This window comes from Miniopterus schreibersii, assembly GCF_964146895.1.
Source record: "Miniopterus schreibersii genome assembly, chromosome: 2".
Lineage (NCBI taxonomy): Eukaryota > Metazoa > Chordata > Mammalia > Chiroptera > Miniopteridae > Miniopterus > Miniopterus schreibersii.
This window is the reverse complement of record NC_138102.1, coordinates 143296788-143314445: the sequence shown is the minus strand read 5'-3', so window position 1 is coordinate 143314445 and position 17658 is coordinate 143296788. Positions and strand designations below refer to the sequence as shown.

General features: G+C 36.2%; 1 protein-coding gene across 11 annotated transcripts in view; it reads left to right on the top strand.

The window, feature by feature from the left end:
• Positions 1 to 17658, top strand: part of SPATS2 (spermatogenesis associated serine rich 2) — a 92725-nt gene that overhangs the window by 54498 nt on the left and 20569 nt on the right. For 10 of the 11 annotated variants that reach the window (XM_081129112.1, XM_081129119.1, XM_081129116.1 and 7 more), the window contains 6 exons: positions 3813 to 3892; positions 7149 to 7257; positions 7937 to 7986; positions 12664 to 12925; positions 14376 to 14543; positions 17247 to 17382. In XM_081129112.1, coding sequence (XP_080985238.1) covers positions 3813 to 3892; positions 7149 to 7257; positions 7937 to 7986; positions 12664 to 12925; positions 14376 to 14543; positions 17247 to 17382 — 805 coding nt within the window. The remainder of the gene's footprint in view (positions 1 to 3812; positions 3893 to 7148; positions 7258 to 7936; positions 7987 to 12663; positions 12926 to 14375; positions 14544 to 17246; positions 17383 to 17658) is intronic. The other variant, XM_081129113.1, reaches the window with a different exon arrangement.

Genomic DNA, 17658 nt, shown 5'->3' with positions numbered 1-17658 from the left:
TAAGGGCATTATACTAAGCTAAATAAATCAGAAAGATGAGTATCATATGTGGAATCTAAAAAAAAAAAATCAAAATGAAAATAAACCTAGCTCATAGATAACAGAGAATAGGTTGGTGGTTACCAGAGGAAGGGGTGGGGCATGGGGGGAATGGGTAAAGAGGGTCAAAAGGTACAAACTTTCAGTTATAAAATAAATCCTGAGGATGTTATGTACAACATGGTGACTATAGTTAATTATACTGTATTGCACATTTGAAAGTTGCTAAAAGAAAAAAATTTTATAACCATGTTAACTGAATAGACTTATTGTTGTGATCATTTCACAGTATATACAAATATCAAATCATTATGTTGTATACCTGAAACTAATATAATGTTATATAAATGTTAATTATACTTCAATTAAAAACTTGTTCAAGGTTGGTTTGATATATGGAATAATCAGACTCAGACATTTCTGTGTCATTCTCAATCCCTAAAACAACTTTTGCCTGATTTTTGAAGCCAGCAAAAATAATAATAATAGCCCAGCCACGCGTGGCTCAGCAGTTGAGCGTTGACCTAGGATCCAGGCGATCGGGTTTGATTCCAGGCCAGGGCGCATGCCCGGATTGCGGGCTCGATCCCCAGTCGGGGGCGTGCAGGAGGCAGCCGATCAATGACCCTCTCATCATTGATGTTTCTCTCTCTCTCTCTCCCTCTCCCTTCCTCTCTCTGAAATCAATAAAGATGTATTTTTTAAAAACAAAACAATAATAATAAAGCCTGCAGTATTTACAAATATGTCAGTGATACTGTAAAGAACATACTTTTTTCAAAATGTTTCTAACTGTGTGCTATTTGAAATAATTCCAAGAAACTTCTGAGATGGTTCCTGATAGAGGGAAATAACTGATAAAAAGAGAACTCGATTTCAAGGGTTCCTTGTGTCCTTTATGAATCTTGCCTGATAATAGTATTTGACTGCATTTTTTCCTTTAAAAATATATTTCTCATAGAGTATACATGCTCTTCTATCACAGGATAAAACCCTTATTTCCTACCAATGAAGTTAAGTAAATTCTGGGCTTTCTTTGCATGTAAAAATAAGAGCATTGTTAAAGCACTAAGTATTGTTGATAAGAATTAAAAATAACTTTCTTTGTAATGCTGAGAGGCACTCAAGCTCTAGTTCTTTGATGAAAGATTTTCAATCTACCCACTTAAATTGTTGGTTTAAGAGGCAGTGTAGCTGGTGAATAGACAAGATGTTAAACTATTGCTTTTCCTTTTTGGAGAACTCGTGATTTAAAAGATAAATACTCCCTCAATGGCTCTCTTGCCCCCTAGCTTCTGGTTGGTTTTGGCCATTGGGCAGCATGGGCAGGAGATGGAGAAAGGGGTAGAGTGCGGTAGGAATATTTATTCCCTCAATCTTTCCCTGTGGGGTGGGTCACTGTGAGCTTACTGTGACCTTTGACCAAAGGTCATAGCTACCATCCTATGGCCCTTACCACACCAGGTAAAACAAAGATGAAAAAGCCCTGTCTCTGGTTTCCTGTAATTGCTGTCTCCTTATACCTCTTTTAAAAACCTCAGGGGAACAGTGCACATTGCTTTTATCAGCCAAGGGGTAATCACTACATCTTGTGGTTTCCCTACTCTCTATGAGCACCTTCTAAAATAGTCTTTTTAAAAAAACTCAGATTTCCCGAGTGTGCCATTTGTTTTCTGCTGGGATCCTGACTTAAATAATAGCTGCTTTATGTGTTTTTAATCATTATCCTAATTGATATGCCAGATAAACCCTAATAATACTGTACTAATTTGGGGGGAATAATAACTGAAGGTGTTTGCGGAACTACCCTTTGTTTTCCTTGCACTTTGTTTCATCTAGTGTGTGGATAAAGAAAAAAAATAAAGTGTATAAGGAGTTAGTAATACTAATAGTTCATTTAAAGATAGACACCGAAATGCTGTTTTATTTTGTGCCCCCTCTCTTCCCTAAAAAAGATTGGTGGTTTGATTCTCTAATAAGATTATTGAATTCCTTTGTGTCATCTTACTGCTCATTACTGTGTCTTAGGAGAGAATACTTATAACTTTCAAGTTGTATCATTTGGCTAACCTACAGCAATTCTGAGAGGGTTGCTAGAAAGTATTTTGGTTATATAGGATTTTCATCATTATGTACTGTGACTCTTCAATTATTAAAGATAATTGGGAATTAATCATATTATGTAGTCATCTGGAAAACTCGGGCTTAAATACTGAGTTTGTATAAGTGCAGTCTGATTATTTGTTAACAGTCTCACAACTGCCAGTATTACAGAGGTTAAATCTAAATGAATTCATGGTTCATTGGTAATTGGCAAACGTAGTTTCTTTTGGAATGACATACGTTGTATTCATATCCTCCTTTCCGCTTTTAGTACCAAAATGTGTTATCATTCTAACTTATAAATTATCAGTCTTCCATAGCAACTAGGAGGCATTTGAAAACACAGGATAAAGATTGGGCTGTAAAAGAGGTTTTAACTGAAACACATCTGTAATAAGAGCAAAATAATTTGGAAAATGTACTAGAATATTACTGTATTTTTTAAAACCCCTGGCCATTCAGGTTACTTATAACACAATGGATGGCTTATAAACAACAGAAATTAATTTCTCACAGTCCTAGAGGCTGGAAGTCTGAGATCAGAGTGTCAGCATGGTTGGGGTGAGGGTCCTCTTCTGGCTCGCAGACTTCTCATTAGGTCTTAATATGGTGGCAGGGTTCTAGGGAGCTCTGTGCAATCGCTTTTATAAGAGCACTGATCCCATTCATGAGGGCTCCACTGAGGATTTATTTACCTTCCAGAGGCCCCAACTACTAATACCGTCACTTTAGGGTTTTGACATACAAATTTGGTAAGGGGGGGACACAAACATTCAGACCATAGCAACCCTTTTTTTCAAAACTTTATTTTAGTTGCTTTGTTGAAATTCTAACCCCCAAGCTACTCCCAAGTATGGTGCATGGATCAGCAATGTTCATACTACCAGGGAGTAAAAATCTTAGGCCGCAGGCTAGACTACTGAATCAGAACCTACATTTTAAGCTAAGATACCCCAGATAAGTATACACATCAGAATCTGAGAAGCATTCTGACCATTTTTTGGATTGCATCTAATTAGATTAAAACAAAGTTGTCAAGTGTTTAAAGCCGAGGTAATTTATTGATCACATAGTCTCAGGTAAAGAAATTAAATTTGCAGATAGCCTTTTTTTTGTAAGTATAGGGAAGTCGAACTTTTTTCTGTAATCACATTAAACTCAGTTTTCCCATGTTGTGCTGGTAATGTAAACTCAGGGACATTGCTTCATCAGGGATTATATTGGGGACAAACATGAATGTATTCATGGAGTTCATAGTCTAAAAACATGATGTGTGTGGTGCAGTCTAGAATATTGAAATTACTTTCTTGTGTTGTTAATGCCACAGACGTTTTCAGATTTGTTAGTGAAAATTTTACCTTGGGGAGCGGTTGACTTTCAACATTTCTAGAGGGCCTTTTAAATTAAGATAAGATAGTTAACAAAGATATCAAGGATTACTGGAATAGTTTAACATAGTCTATGTATTTAGTGTTTGTCTCAAGCTGTGACAGTTTCTATTAAAATCACATTTTATTTTATAATATTAACTCAAATGTAGTTATCAGTTATCTATATAATAGGATTTGCAGAGTAAGTTGTTAACTGTTTAAGGCCCTTTTATTTGGGGGATGGATCACATGTCAGTTTTGGATCCTGTTGAATATACTTTTTCCTTCTCATTCTTTCAGATTCATCAGGATTCATTTTTGATTTGCAGTCCAATACTGTACTGGCGCAGGGTGGAGCTTTTGAGAACATGAAAGAGAAGGTATGATTAGTTACTGTAGATCAGTGATTTTCAACCAGTGTGTTACAAGAATTTTAAAAATATGCAATACCTAACTATTTAGTCAGAGACACTGACTTCTTTTCCCTTAGATTGTCAAATAAAAAAATCACAACAGCCAACACAACAGTAGCCGCCCAGTGCCAATGAATCAAAATTATACCTATTTTTTTTGTCAGATTGGCAAAAAATATAGTGTATTATTTGGTGTGCCATAGAATTTTAGTAATTCGTTTATGTGTGCCATGAGAGGAAAAGGTTGAAATCACTGCTGTAGATAATGAACTTGAATGTCATAGTAAAATTTAAGTACTAATACAATAGTGGCTGCACAAACTCATTAAGAATGTGAAACTTTAAGAACAAAACAAATTGCCACTGTATATCAGAACGTAACTACCATGAAGGTTTTGAGGAATCAGAGGCTATTAAGTGCAAACATGATTTTTTTTTTTCATATCTCTCTCTATATTCATTCTAAATTCTTTTGAAGACACCTTAATATTGTAACATTTATAGGGCTAAGTGTGTATCTCATTTGGCAACATTTTTTTTTTAAGGAACAAGCTGAGTAGGCTCTATCCATTCACTTGAAGATTCTGAAGTTCAGGAGATTTCAGAGTAAGATGAGAAGTAGATCTTCCAAGTAAAATTCCTTTGGAAGAAAAACAAGTGTTTTTAGTAATATAACGCTGAGTCAACTATACTGAGAAAAATATAAAACAAAAGCTTTATGCACTTTTTAAAAATTTTGTCTTATTAAAAAAAAGTATGCTGTTGATTATGGAGTCATAGATACATATTATTTCAGTAATATAAACATTTTCAAATTTTAAGTTACCAGAATCTTACCTTTATTGTCGAATCTGTAGGTTTTGCCTAAAGTCCATCTTCTAGTGATTAGTGCTAAGTTTTTTGCTCATCTCAAAAATGTATAATTATAAATTATCCCTGTGTCGATTATATACTTTCCCACTTGTATGGTTTTAAACCTTATATTGTTTAATTAAGCCTGAAACAGAAAAAAAGGATAGAATATGAAAGCAAGTGTACTAAAAAGACTTAGGTTCTGATATAGACTATGCGTATTACTTGGACGAGATACTTCTTGTCTCTAAAGGACTTCCTTTTCTAGCAGTATTGCTGACTAGGTAACTTGAAAACATTCATAATATAAACTGAGAAATACAGAATGAAAAATAATATACATCATTTTAAATGCATAGCTGAACAGAAGTTTGGGAAACCCCTAGGAACTCTATAAAGGGGAAATAAAAAACCAGAGTGGTAAGTCTAAGCTAGCTAACTGATGTGTTTTGCCAGTCTCTATAACAAATGGGTTTTACCACAGGGCCATAAAGCTCAAGGCTTGTCCTTGGTTAGTAATTGGAGCTGTGGTCTTATATAAGATTGAGATCCTAAAAATATTTTACCTTCAGGGAAAGGGTGAACTAGAACAAATCTTCCCACTGACTTTTGAACACAGTATTCTTACTGTACATGTCTAGAGGGATATATTGAAAGGACAAAAGGAATTGCAAATAAATCTTAAATTTTATTTAATGTTTTATCAGTAGTAATATGTCATAGTATTATTAGTAATATTATTTTATGAATATTACAGAATAAAGCAAATCAGTAAATAATTTAACATTTTTAGGACCTAAAACTTTTGGTTTAGAGGAAAGAGATTTATGTTTAAAATCATATGAGAAAAAAGCCTTTTAATATTATATTTGAATTAAAGATGTCAATATGAACTCATGTTGTAAAAAACAAAACCTCCTAGCTCTATCCAGTGAAAGGACCTAGAAATAATGACTCCCCAGTAGCAGTAAACACACCTAGTTCTTAGATCTTGGTTTCTAATTACTACTTCCCACCAAAGTAATTACTACTTCCACCAAAAAGAACCAGGTCCTTTTATAGAAATAACTAATTTTACATTGTATAGTAAGACAAGAAATGAAAACGGTAAGGATTGAAAAGGAAGAAGAAAACTGCTATTATTTATAGGCAATGAAGTTTATGTAGAAAAACCAAGAAAGCAACAAATGGTTAGGAATAATAAGAGTTCATCAAGGTTGCTGGATAAAAATTATTGATATATAAAAATGAAAATGTGCAATTATTATAAATTGAATATTTTTAATCTCAAAAAATAAAATTCCTTGGGAATAAATATGACAAAATTGACATACCTATTTTAAAGAGCAATTTGATATTATCTAATGAATTCGTAGATATCCTACTATTCACAGATTTTACTAGGTGTTATATACAAGAGAGACATTCTCTCACTGTTCACAGAAGACCTGATTTTTTTTTCTTAAAATATGCTAAACATTATTTTAGGCGTTGAGGATTCAGCAGCAAATAAGCATAGGAATGTTCAGTAGTTTTCATAATAGCCAAACACTGAAAACTGTGTAAGTGCCTATCAGCAGGAGAATGAATCAATTCACTGTATTCATACAGTGGAAATGCTGTGTAGCAGTTACATAAATAAGAGATGCATTTATCAACATGAAAAAAGCAAATTGAATATAGACATGTACAATATGATAATATTTGTGTAATGCAAAATAGTAGTATACATTACCTGTGGATACATACATACATCGTAAAAGTACAAAATGTGTATCGAAATAACATCAAATTGAAGGTAGAAATCTGTGGAGAGGAGGGAAATGGGATTTATGAGGGACTTCATGGGGGCTTCAATTTCATCTATTTTATTTTATTAAACTGGCTGTCACGCAGTGAGTGTTTATTATACTTTGTATGCCTGAAATAGCTTATAGTAATTTAAATTGTCTTTATAGTGTTATATAATTAAATGACATGAAATAAAATGTTTTGAAAAATGCTGTATAAAAATCTAAGGTGTTATTGGTGGTCATTAAACTTTTCATCTTTCTCTACAGTATGCTAAAAGCAAGGAAACGTTGATGCTGAAATTAATACCTGATACCTAAATTAAACCTCCTTTTCTTGGAGTAAAATCTAGCTCATACCTTCTATTTCTAGAAATGTTCTGCTTTTCTAAGTTTTGAAATTAACTTTTGTATGCTGTTATCACTCATCTATTAGTCATTCCCAGTGACATGGTTGTATGTACGCTCACTGACGCTAAAGAGTGTTACATATTGTTAAGAATGAAATGTCACTCTAATAGGCTTCAGTTGCCAACTGACTGACTGATGTTAAAATCTAATGATCCTCTCATCTTTTCCAGATAAATGCAGTGCGTGCAATAGTTCCCAATAAGAGCAACAATGAAATCATCCTGGTTTTGCAGCACTTCGATAATTGTGTGGACAAAACAGTACAAGCATTTATGGAAGGTAATCTTAGTTCAGTTTTTCAATAAGTTTGTGTTTGTTCAAATAGAAGTGGCTTTAGTCTTTTATAACGTTCATTCAGCAACCTGGTGTTTTCATAGATGATATAGTAGAGCCCGTGATAATATAACAAACCAGGCCAATTTTAAAAGACCACTGAATAGCTACATCAGATTAGGTCTCCCTGTTTCTGTTTTGCTGCCATTGTAGAATAAGCAGGTCCAAATACTATAAGGTTTTTTTCATTGTCATTTGTTTTCTTTATAACTTTAGCATTTGGGTCTAGGGTAGTGTACAGCTCTCTAAAACAATGTAGCCAAGGTGGTGTGTAATCTTCTGGAGGAGAGGGGATGGCATACTTAGGCTGAAACCACTCATCTTTGTATTTAGTCTAAGTTATATAAATAAAAGAATTTCAAAATGGTTAGGCTACATCAGTCTCTTCTCGGAAGAACTTACTGAGGAAATTACATGGAGAAGGGGAATCTAAATTGGCAGGTATCCCAAAAGATGATAAGCATGATATGATTATCTCATTACATTAGCTCTGAGACTTGAACCTTAACTTTTCCTGTTAAGAACTTTAGAAATTCTCCAGCAATTACAAAATGCAGGGACACTGATTTCTGCTTTGAGCATGTGTGTGCTAGGAGAGAAAGTCTGTAATTGGTTTCTCTTACAGGTAGTGCCAGTGAAGTACTCAAAGAATGGACAGTAACAGGCAAGAAAAAGGTAAAAAATGAATTATTTTTAAAAGCATGATATTGATATTATAAAAATATTTAGGCTCTGCAAAAATATTTGAAAGAAAAGATTTACATATGCACCTTCAGTTCACCTGGTTTAAAAAAATCTGTGACATTAAAACACAGCTGTGTACATAGAATACCATACAATCTCCTCCATGTTTTTTAAGACAGAAACAGCCCTAGCCAGCTTGGCTCAGTGGTTAGAGCGTTGGCTCCTGGACTGAAGGGTCCTGGGTTCAATTCTGGCCAAGGACACTTACTTGTGTTGCAGGCTTGATCCCTAGCCCTGGTCGGGGCACATGTGGGAGGCAACCAGTCGATAATTTCTTTCACATTGGTGTTTTCATTCTCTCTCCCCCTTCCACTCTCTGAAAAGCAATGGAAAAGAGATCCTCAGGTAAGGATTAAAAAAAAAAGGGGGGGGAGCCAGGAAACAGAATGGCCCTGCCATGGTGGAGTTGCTGAGGATATATTAATATTAGGAATGAAACAAGAGAGTATGTCAAGGAAAGCAGAGCTCCACTAGAGAAAATGATACAGTCTAGTGGTTTTCAACAGCATTTTTATCATAGATCAGTTAAAATAGTTTAGATTTTTAGGTCAGACAACTGTGTTGTAGTCTCTGATATTAATGAGCTTTGACTTAAAGCCCAAAGAGGGCCTTTGCTACTGTTAGCTATACAGAGGGGTCTGATGTTCCAATTTAGAGAGGGAAAGGCACTTGGGCTGTAAAGTCAATCAGAACGGAATTTATATCCTGTTCTACTTACTGGCCTTGCAACCTGGGAGTATTGTTTAACCTTTGTATACCTTGGTTTGCTCATCTCTTAAATAGGAACATAATACTAACAAATACTAGTACCTAAGTTGTGGCATACTAGTTCTCATTTCTTTCTTGTCCACTTGAAACCAAAATATTTTCCCCAAAGAATACTAGCTGGTCTCAAAATGCTTCCCACAGCTCTGTACTCTAAATCTAGCTCCTTTAGGAAATGCTTGAAGTATGGATTTTAATCAGGTATCTCTATGAAATCTCTTTGGAAATCCTTTTCCTATATCAGGTTAGTACTGGAGTTCTGAAATGCTTTCTTGATGACTCTAAATCATTTCATTAGGACATCTGTTAAGTCTTGACCAAACCAGGCTTAGTTCCAAGGACCCTGAGAGTTCTTTCCAAGGAGAACCTAATATTACTACAGATTCCCCTGAGGCTCTCCATACCTGTAGCTTTGACTCTTTGCTTAACTTCTTCCCATTGCTTTCACTACATAAACAGCTCAGTGTTCTCTGGAAAACACTGGCTTATTAATTTATTGATCCAGGATAGTAAGGTGTTTAGTGATGTAATATATGCTTGAAGCTCGAAAAGTATGTGTTGGCGACACATAAATTTCTTAAAATTTAGAGAAAGAAAAATGGCTTCGGTTTGACAGTCCCAAATGCCCAAGTCCAGTCCAGTTAACTGTTTGAATTAGTTCAATAGTATGTGACCATGAGCAGTTACTGGGACAGTTATTATATACATGACACAGCAATATGAAAACTTATCTAGTTCACATGGGAGAAAATATTTAAGAGAAAGAAAGAATGAGAGGTGTGGGGAGGAGAAAATTATATCTATCGAGTTCCATTAGTGTTCCTGTTAGGGTCATGAGAAGGACTTGGGGAAATATTGATGCAGTAATGTCAGTCTAACCTTAGGAATAGAATTAAGTATTGCTAGTAGAGCTGTGGTTTGCCAAAATAAAAGGTAAAGGACTTTTTTGTTTTAATTTTACTACTTGCCTAGGTAATATAGTCATATGGCTCCAAATTTAAAGCTACAAAAGTTAATGCACTGAAACATCTTTATCCTATCCCTGTTCCCCAACCACTTGGTTCTCTTCCCCAGAGGTAAAGAGTATTATCGATTTGCTATTTTCAGGATATTTTATGCATATATGAGCAAATATGAATATATATATATTTTTCTTCTCTTTGCCTGCTTTTTTGTTTTTAATTGTTGTTGGCAGTATTACAGATGTCTCCCATTTTCTCCCTTTTTGACCTCCCCCACCCAACCCCTCACCCCTACCCCAGGACTTCCCCATGCCTGCTTTTTAAATGTACTATATTTTGGAACTTATTCTATATCAGTATATAAAGAGCTTTGTTTTTTATGGATGTGTAGTCATCCTACTGTTTGGATATACCATAACTAATTTAACTAGTCTTTTTCTTTTAATGTCTTTTTATTGGTTTCAGAGAGAGGAAGGGGGAGAGGGAGAGAAAGAGAGAAAAATCAGTGATGAGAGAGAGAAATTTATCGACTGCCTCCTGCATGCCCCCCACTGGGGATCAAGCTCACAATGCAGGCATGTGCCCTGATTGGGAATCAGACCGTGACCTCCTGGTTCATAGGTCAGTGCTCAACAGCAGCCATGCCAGCCAGGCTTAACTAGTCCTTTTATTGATCAGCATTTTGGTTGTTTCCAGTACTTTGCAATTTTTTTTTAATCTTCATCCAACGATATTTTTCCCATTGACTTTTTTTTTTCCCCCCTTTAGAGAGAGTGGAAAGGAGGTGGGGGGGGGGGGGGGAGGAGAACCGATGTGAGAGAGACTCATCTATTGGTTGCCTCTTGCACGTGCCCAGACTGGGGCCAGGGCCCAAACCTGCAACCCACGTATGTGCCCTTGACCAGGAATTGAACCCTCTACCTTTTGGTGCACCAGCTGATGCTGTAACCACTGAGCAACACTGGCTAGGGCTCCTTTGCTATTATTATGAATACTTTAGTGAATACTCTTGTACACGTACCATTTTGCACATGTGTTAGTATTGCCGAGGATAAATTCCTAGAAGTGGAATTGCTAGGTCAAAGAGTATGTGCATTTGTAATTTTGATAAGTTTTTCCAGATTGCCATAGAGAATACTATTTTACTCTCCCACAAGGAATGTAGGAGAACGCCTGTTTCTCCGTGCCTTCAACTCTACAGTGTTATCAAACTTTTTGACCTTTGCTAATCTAGTAGATAAAAAAAATGATATTGTAGTACATTGTTTTTTCCCAAGTGTTCCTTATTGTACAAAACACATAACATTTATCATTTAACTGTTTTTAAGTGTGTAACTTAGTAATATGAAATAAATTCATAATATACAACTATCACTACCATCTATCTATAGAACCCCTTTTCTGGCTTTTATTCTAAGCCAATATCTGAACTACTTTGCCAGTGAAGGCTTTATATTTTACTTTTTTTTTATTGAGAATAATTGACACAAACATATTAGTATCAGGTGCACAACATAGTGATTTAATATTTGTGTGTATTATGAAATAAGTCTGGTTAACATCCATCACCATACATGGTTACAAAATTTTTTTTATGATGAGAACTTTTAATATCTCTCATAGCACTTTTTTTTTTAATCCTCACCCAAAGATACTTTTTCCATTGATTTTTTTTTACAGAGAGTGGAGGGGGAGGGAGAGCACGAGGAAGAGGGAGAGGGAGAGCGAGAGAAACATCAGTGTGACAGAGACACATCAATTGGTTGCCTCCTGCACGCTCCCTGACCAGGCTGGGGATCAAGCCTGCAACAGAAGTACATGTCCTTGACTGGCAATCAAACCTGGAACCCTTCAGTCTTTGTGCCAACACTCTAACCACTGAGCAAAACTGGCCAGGGCTCAGCACTTTTTAAATATTCATCTTTAGAACTCTTTTTATCTTATAAAACTGAAACTCTATACCAATTAAAAAACAATTCCTCATTTTCCCCTCCCCGTGGTCCCTGGCAACCACCAATTCTTTCTATTTCTATGATTTTGACTAAGTACCTTATATAAGTAGAATCATACAGTATTTGTCTTTTTGTGACTGGCTTATTTCAGTTAGCATAACATTCTCAAGGTTCTATCCATGTTGTAGTATATTGCAGAATTTCCCTCTTCTTACAACCTGAATAATATTCCATTGTGTATATACCTGTGTATATATATGCTTATCCATTTATCCATCAATGGACACTTGGGTTGCTTCCATGTTTTAGCTATTGTGAATAATGCTGCTATGAACATGGGTACACAAATCTGTCTTTGAGACCCTGCTTTCAATTCTTTGGGATATATACCCAGAAGTGGAATTGCTAGATCATATGGTAATTCTAGTTTTAATATTTAGAAGAACTGCCATACTGTTTTCCACAGCAGCTGTACCATTTTACATCCCACCAACAGTGTACAGGAGTTCCAGTTTATCCACATCCTTGTCAACACTTGTTGTTTTCTGTTTTTTCTGATAGTAGCCATCCTGATGAGTGTGAGATGGTATCTCATAGTTTTGACTTGCATCTTCCTAATGATTAGTGGTGTTTAGCATCTTCTCATGTGTTTGTTGACTATTTGTCTATCTTCTGTTTTTAAATTTATCTTTGTTGTTGAAAATATTACAGATGTCCCCTTTTCCCCCCATTGACCCCCTCTACCTGCCTCGCGCCCTCTCCCCAGGCTTTCATCACACTATTTTCTGTGTCCATAGGTTATGCATATATGCATATAAGTTCTTTGGTTAATCTCTTCCCACCCTCCCCACCCCGCTCCCCTCTGATGTATGTCAATTTGTTGCTTGCTTCAGTGTCTCTTTTCTTTTTTTCAAATCTTTAACCATTAGAACAAAAAGAAGAAAAGCAAACCAAAACCTGCAGTAGAAGCAAGTAACAGTATCCCCGATTCCAGTAAATTGGTTTCCATTCAAGAGGAGCGGTCCGAGCCTTCTTCAGAAAAAGGTGATATTAATGGTTACCATGTTAATGGTGCCATCAATGATACTGAGTCTGTGGACTCACTCAGTGAAGGTGTGGAGACACTTTCAATAGATGCCAGAGAACTGGAGGATCCTGAGTCTACCATGCCAGATATGCTGGACAGAACAGGTGAGTATATTAACAGGTCTTTGTAAAGTTGCATTCTCAGTCAGGGGCTTCCTGATTGAGAAAGCAATCAATAAATTAAATCTAGTTAGTCTTTTACTTTTTAGTTTTTGTTACCTCTCATATGAAAGAGTCACATCTTATAATTATCAAAGGCCTAGAAAAATATAATTCTTTTCCATTGTCTCATATTTTAATTTCAATCTAAAGCAGTCTTATGGAAATCTTCTAATTTAATAGTCCCTTAGTACTTAGAGACTACAAAAGGGGACCTTAAGATTTTTTTAAAATTTTACATTTATTAAGGAAAATTATTATAATGAGTTGATGTTGATGTTATTATTCTAAGATCCAACACAGTGAAAAATATATAATAATAACTGTAAACCCATGGCTTTCATGAGAAGTAGACTGTTGGGTTTTTTGTTTGTTTGTTTTTTAAATATATCTTTATTGATTTCAGAGAGAGGAAGGGAGAGGAAGAGGGAGATAGAAACATCAGTGATGAGAGAGGCGTCGTTAATTGGCTGCCTCCTGCAGGCCCCAGACTGGCAACCCGGGCATGTACCCTGACTGGGAATCAAACCACGATCTCCTGGATCCTAGGTCGATGCTCAACCGCTGAGCCAGGCCTAGCCAGGAGACTCTTGGTTTTTATAGTCTCACATTTGTTTTCTAATAAAGAGTTAAGATTAGTGTTAGTTGTAAATTCAAATAGTTTGTATGTTTTCCTTTGTTTTATCAACCATTTCGATGAGTGCTGGGAAGATGTTGGAAATATCTCTTTTAAAATAGTTTTTAAAATTACTTTTTTGTTAATCCAGTTCCCCTGTTCTGTTGCACTGGCTTTATAAATATAATGGCAATTTGAAAATTATGCTTTTCTTTCTTATGTTCTTTTATTGATTAGTTTGCACAAACACAAAAAGAGAAAAATATAACGCCTAAAGTGACCACAAACAAACCAAGATAGTCTGGCTTCAGTTTTTTTTGGAGCTGGCTCTCTCATTTTCTAACTCTTTACCCTTTCTGTTCCCTAAAGCTTTTAAAGCTCTTCATGCCCTAGGACAGTATAGAGCTCTTTTTTCCTCAGTACAACTTATAGAAGCTATCAGAAGTTGGTGATGTTGACTCTGTTCACTTCCTTGTGCCCAGAGCTACAAGGAAGCTACCAAGGTACCAAGAATGAAACGAGCTAGCCTGTCTAGAGATGGGTTAACACAGACTTCTTTTCTTCATTAACGACGCTGACTAGAGCTAAGCCACAGAGCACTGTTCAACTGATTCTGCTCAGTTGATTTTGTTCACAGCCATTTAAAAACCATTGTTGGGGGGGGAATGAAAAAGAAACATAGTTTTCCCTAAAACATTTTTACCCTTTTTCTTTATGTACATTTAAGATTGCTTGAGTGATTTACCCTTAAATCTTGCTAAACTACTGTTTCTTTGACAGGATCCCTGCTGGCAAATGGTGTCTCTGATTTTGAGTCCAAGTCTTTGACTATGCACCCCCCTCAGAATTCTCAACAAAATAGGAATGCTGCCAAATCTCTCTCGAGATCTCAGTTTTCAAATCTGGACATGGAAGATGTTCCACTCTCTTCCACCAACAAAAAGCTGGGTAAATAGAGGCATAGCCTACCTTTTAGAGAAAACAAAAAAATCTGTGTTTTTGACGAAGGAGGGCAAATTTCCTCTTTGTTTCCATAGATAAGGTCCGAGAAGGTTCTATAGTCTTTTTCCTGTTTTCCAGGCCGTGACTGTCCAATTCTTACCTGACTCTGTGTACACAGTTGGAGTCTAATAGTAGTTCACATGTTACACAGTCTTGTTACAATAGTTGGGATTTTTTGTGTGAATGGAAATCAAACTCTACTGCCAGAATGACTTTTATGCTACCATTAATCTGTTTCATTTGTTTTACTGCAACATTCTTGTGTTGTTTTTTTCATTTTTATCTACTGGTTGACTCAACAGTAAAAAGCTCTGCCATTCCTGACACGATGTTTGAAAGAAATATTTTCATTTCTCTTCACAACTTTATGCTCTTACTAAAATCTGTCAGACTCTAGCTTTAAACAAGATCATTTTCTCTTAACTACTTAGCATTGAATACTAGTGGTAGCTTTTTAAATTTAACTATAATAGTCATTTAAATATTCAGTCAATAATTAAACAGAGATAATAGCCCTTTTGAATATCATACATATAAACAAGATGGTCCACTCCAACTGAAACACAGAAATGTGAAAGATACTTGTAACCTGTAGCTCTTTACTGAATTATTTATTCCACATGAGCTAAATTTAATTGGTGACACTCTCCTTTTTTCATCTTTCTAACATAATCCTCAGCTTGGTGCAGAAAAGCAAGTCTGAGAATATTCGGGCAAACAAAATAAAGGCACAAGGCTTGAAAGCTTTTAGGTAGATTTTAAAAAGAAATAGAGTTGATTGAGGAAAATGTAAATAAAAAATTAAAAATATTTATCTGGGCACATTATAAACTTCTAAGATCTGTGATTCCAACTATCAATTATATGTATAACATTGACATTGGTGAGGATAGAAAGGTTAGTAGAACTTTAGAAACTGGTTAAAATTGTGTTGGGTAGGTAAATATATTTTATCTTTATTTACAAAGTTGGCTTACCCACATATAATGATTCAAACTGTACATTTGCGTTGTCTATATAGTGAATTATATTCTAAATCCTGTCATTAACAGTTTTGAAAATTTGATGCCTATTCAGATAGGGGTTTTTTAGTCTTTTTCTCTACATTTCATTTTGGATAGTTTCTAAAAATTGCTGTCTTCATATTTATTTATTAATTTTAAAAGTTTTTTATCTCGCCCGGCTGGGCGTGGCTCAGCAAACGACCTGGGATCCAGGTGATCAGGGTTCGATTCCTGGTCAGGGCACATGCCGGGGTTGTGGGCTTGATGACTCTCTCATCATTGATGTTTCTATCTCTCTCTCTCCCTCTCCTTTCTTCTCTCTGAAATCAATAAAGATATATTTTTTTTTAAAAAAAAAAGTTTTTTATCTTCTGTTAATCCCACCTAGTATATTTTTCCTTTTTTCTCCTTTTTTAAAAAAAATGTTTTAGTGATTTCAGAGAAAGGAAGGGAGAGGGAAAGAGAGATTGAAACATTAATGATGAGAGAGTCATTGATCAGCTGCCTTCTGCACCCCCCCCCCCACTGGGAATCAAGCCCGCAACTCGGGCATGTGCCCTGACTGCGAATTGAACCGCGATCCCCTGGATTATAGGTTGATGCTCAACCACTGAGCCACGCCTGGCTGGGCTGGGTATTTTTGTATTTTTTAAAATATCCGTGCGCCCAGCTGGGCGTGGCTCAGCTGTTGAGCATCGACCTAGGCTCTAGGACATTGAGGTTCGATTCCCGATCAGGGCACATGCCCGGGTTGCGGGCTCCATCCCCAATGACTCTCTCATCATTGGTGTTTCTATCTCTCTCTCCCTCTGCTGCCCTCTCTCTGAAATCAATAAAGGTATATAAAAAATAAATAAATAATAAAATATCCTTGTGATTTGTTCTGTGACTGTTATTTGGAAACAGTTTGAGACTTGCTTTTAAGCTTTGTTAGGTGGTGCTAGAGCAGCCTTTATTTTAGAGCTAATTTTGCCTCATTACTGAGCACTTACAAGTGCTGTTACCTCATGCCTCATCCACTCTGGCTGGTGTGAAAATGAACTATTCGTGGCCTAGGTGAGCCCTGGGGATTATTCTACCTGCTCCTTTCCAGTGGTTCTTTTCCCTGTCTTGGGTAGTTTCCTCACACTCAGGCATTCAGAATCCTCTGTGGATCTCTGTACAGCTCTCCCCTCTCCAGTACTCTCCCCTCTCCAGAATTCTAACCTTGGCCTTGGCCTCCCTGGATTCTCAGCGCTGTCCCTTCAATTCAGGGAGACTTCCATGAGGTTTAGGATTTCTCCTCCTTGCATTGCAGTCTGGAAACTCTCTTGGGTCAATCATAGGCCTCACTTCTTTTATTTCTGTTTTTTCAGGGAAAAAGTACTGCCTATTGTCCACTGTCTAAAAACCATTGTTTCAGATTTTGTGTGTGTGTGTGTGTTGTGTAAGACAGGAGAGTAAATTAAATTCCTATTGCTCCATCTTGGCCGGGATACTTATTATTTTTTTAAATCTATGAAAACAGGTTTTTTTTGAAGAGGGTGGCCCTTTAGGAACCATTCTTAGTCCACACATTTATGACTTTACATGCTTAAGTATTCAGATCCATCTTTCAAATTACCTATACTTCTAAAGATTAATCTTTGGCTCTTTTTCCCCCAAGGCTCCAATATTGAAAAATCTGTGAAAGACCTCCAGCGCTGCACAGTGTCTCTTGCACGATACCGAGTTGTAGTTAAAGAAGAGATGGATGCTTCCATTAAGAAAATGAAACAAGCTTTTGCTGATTTGCAGAGCTGGTAAGTTAAGTTGCATTTGATGTCAATAGCACAAAAATGATTATTTATAAAGATGGTCAACCATTCACCAAGTTATTTAATTCCTGACTTCTAACTACTCTAAATAGTGAGGACAGACTTTAAAACCCTATGATACATTTAGCTTTCTGCTTTGTTCTGCTGCTTTTGGTCAGTGTGGGAATGAGTGGGACCGAGAACTCATAATACCCTAGAAAGGGACCTGAGGTTAATATTGTTCAGAAAGCGACAAATAATTATAGAGTAGATCATGCATTC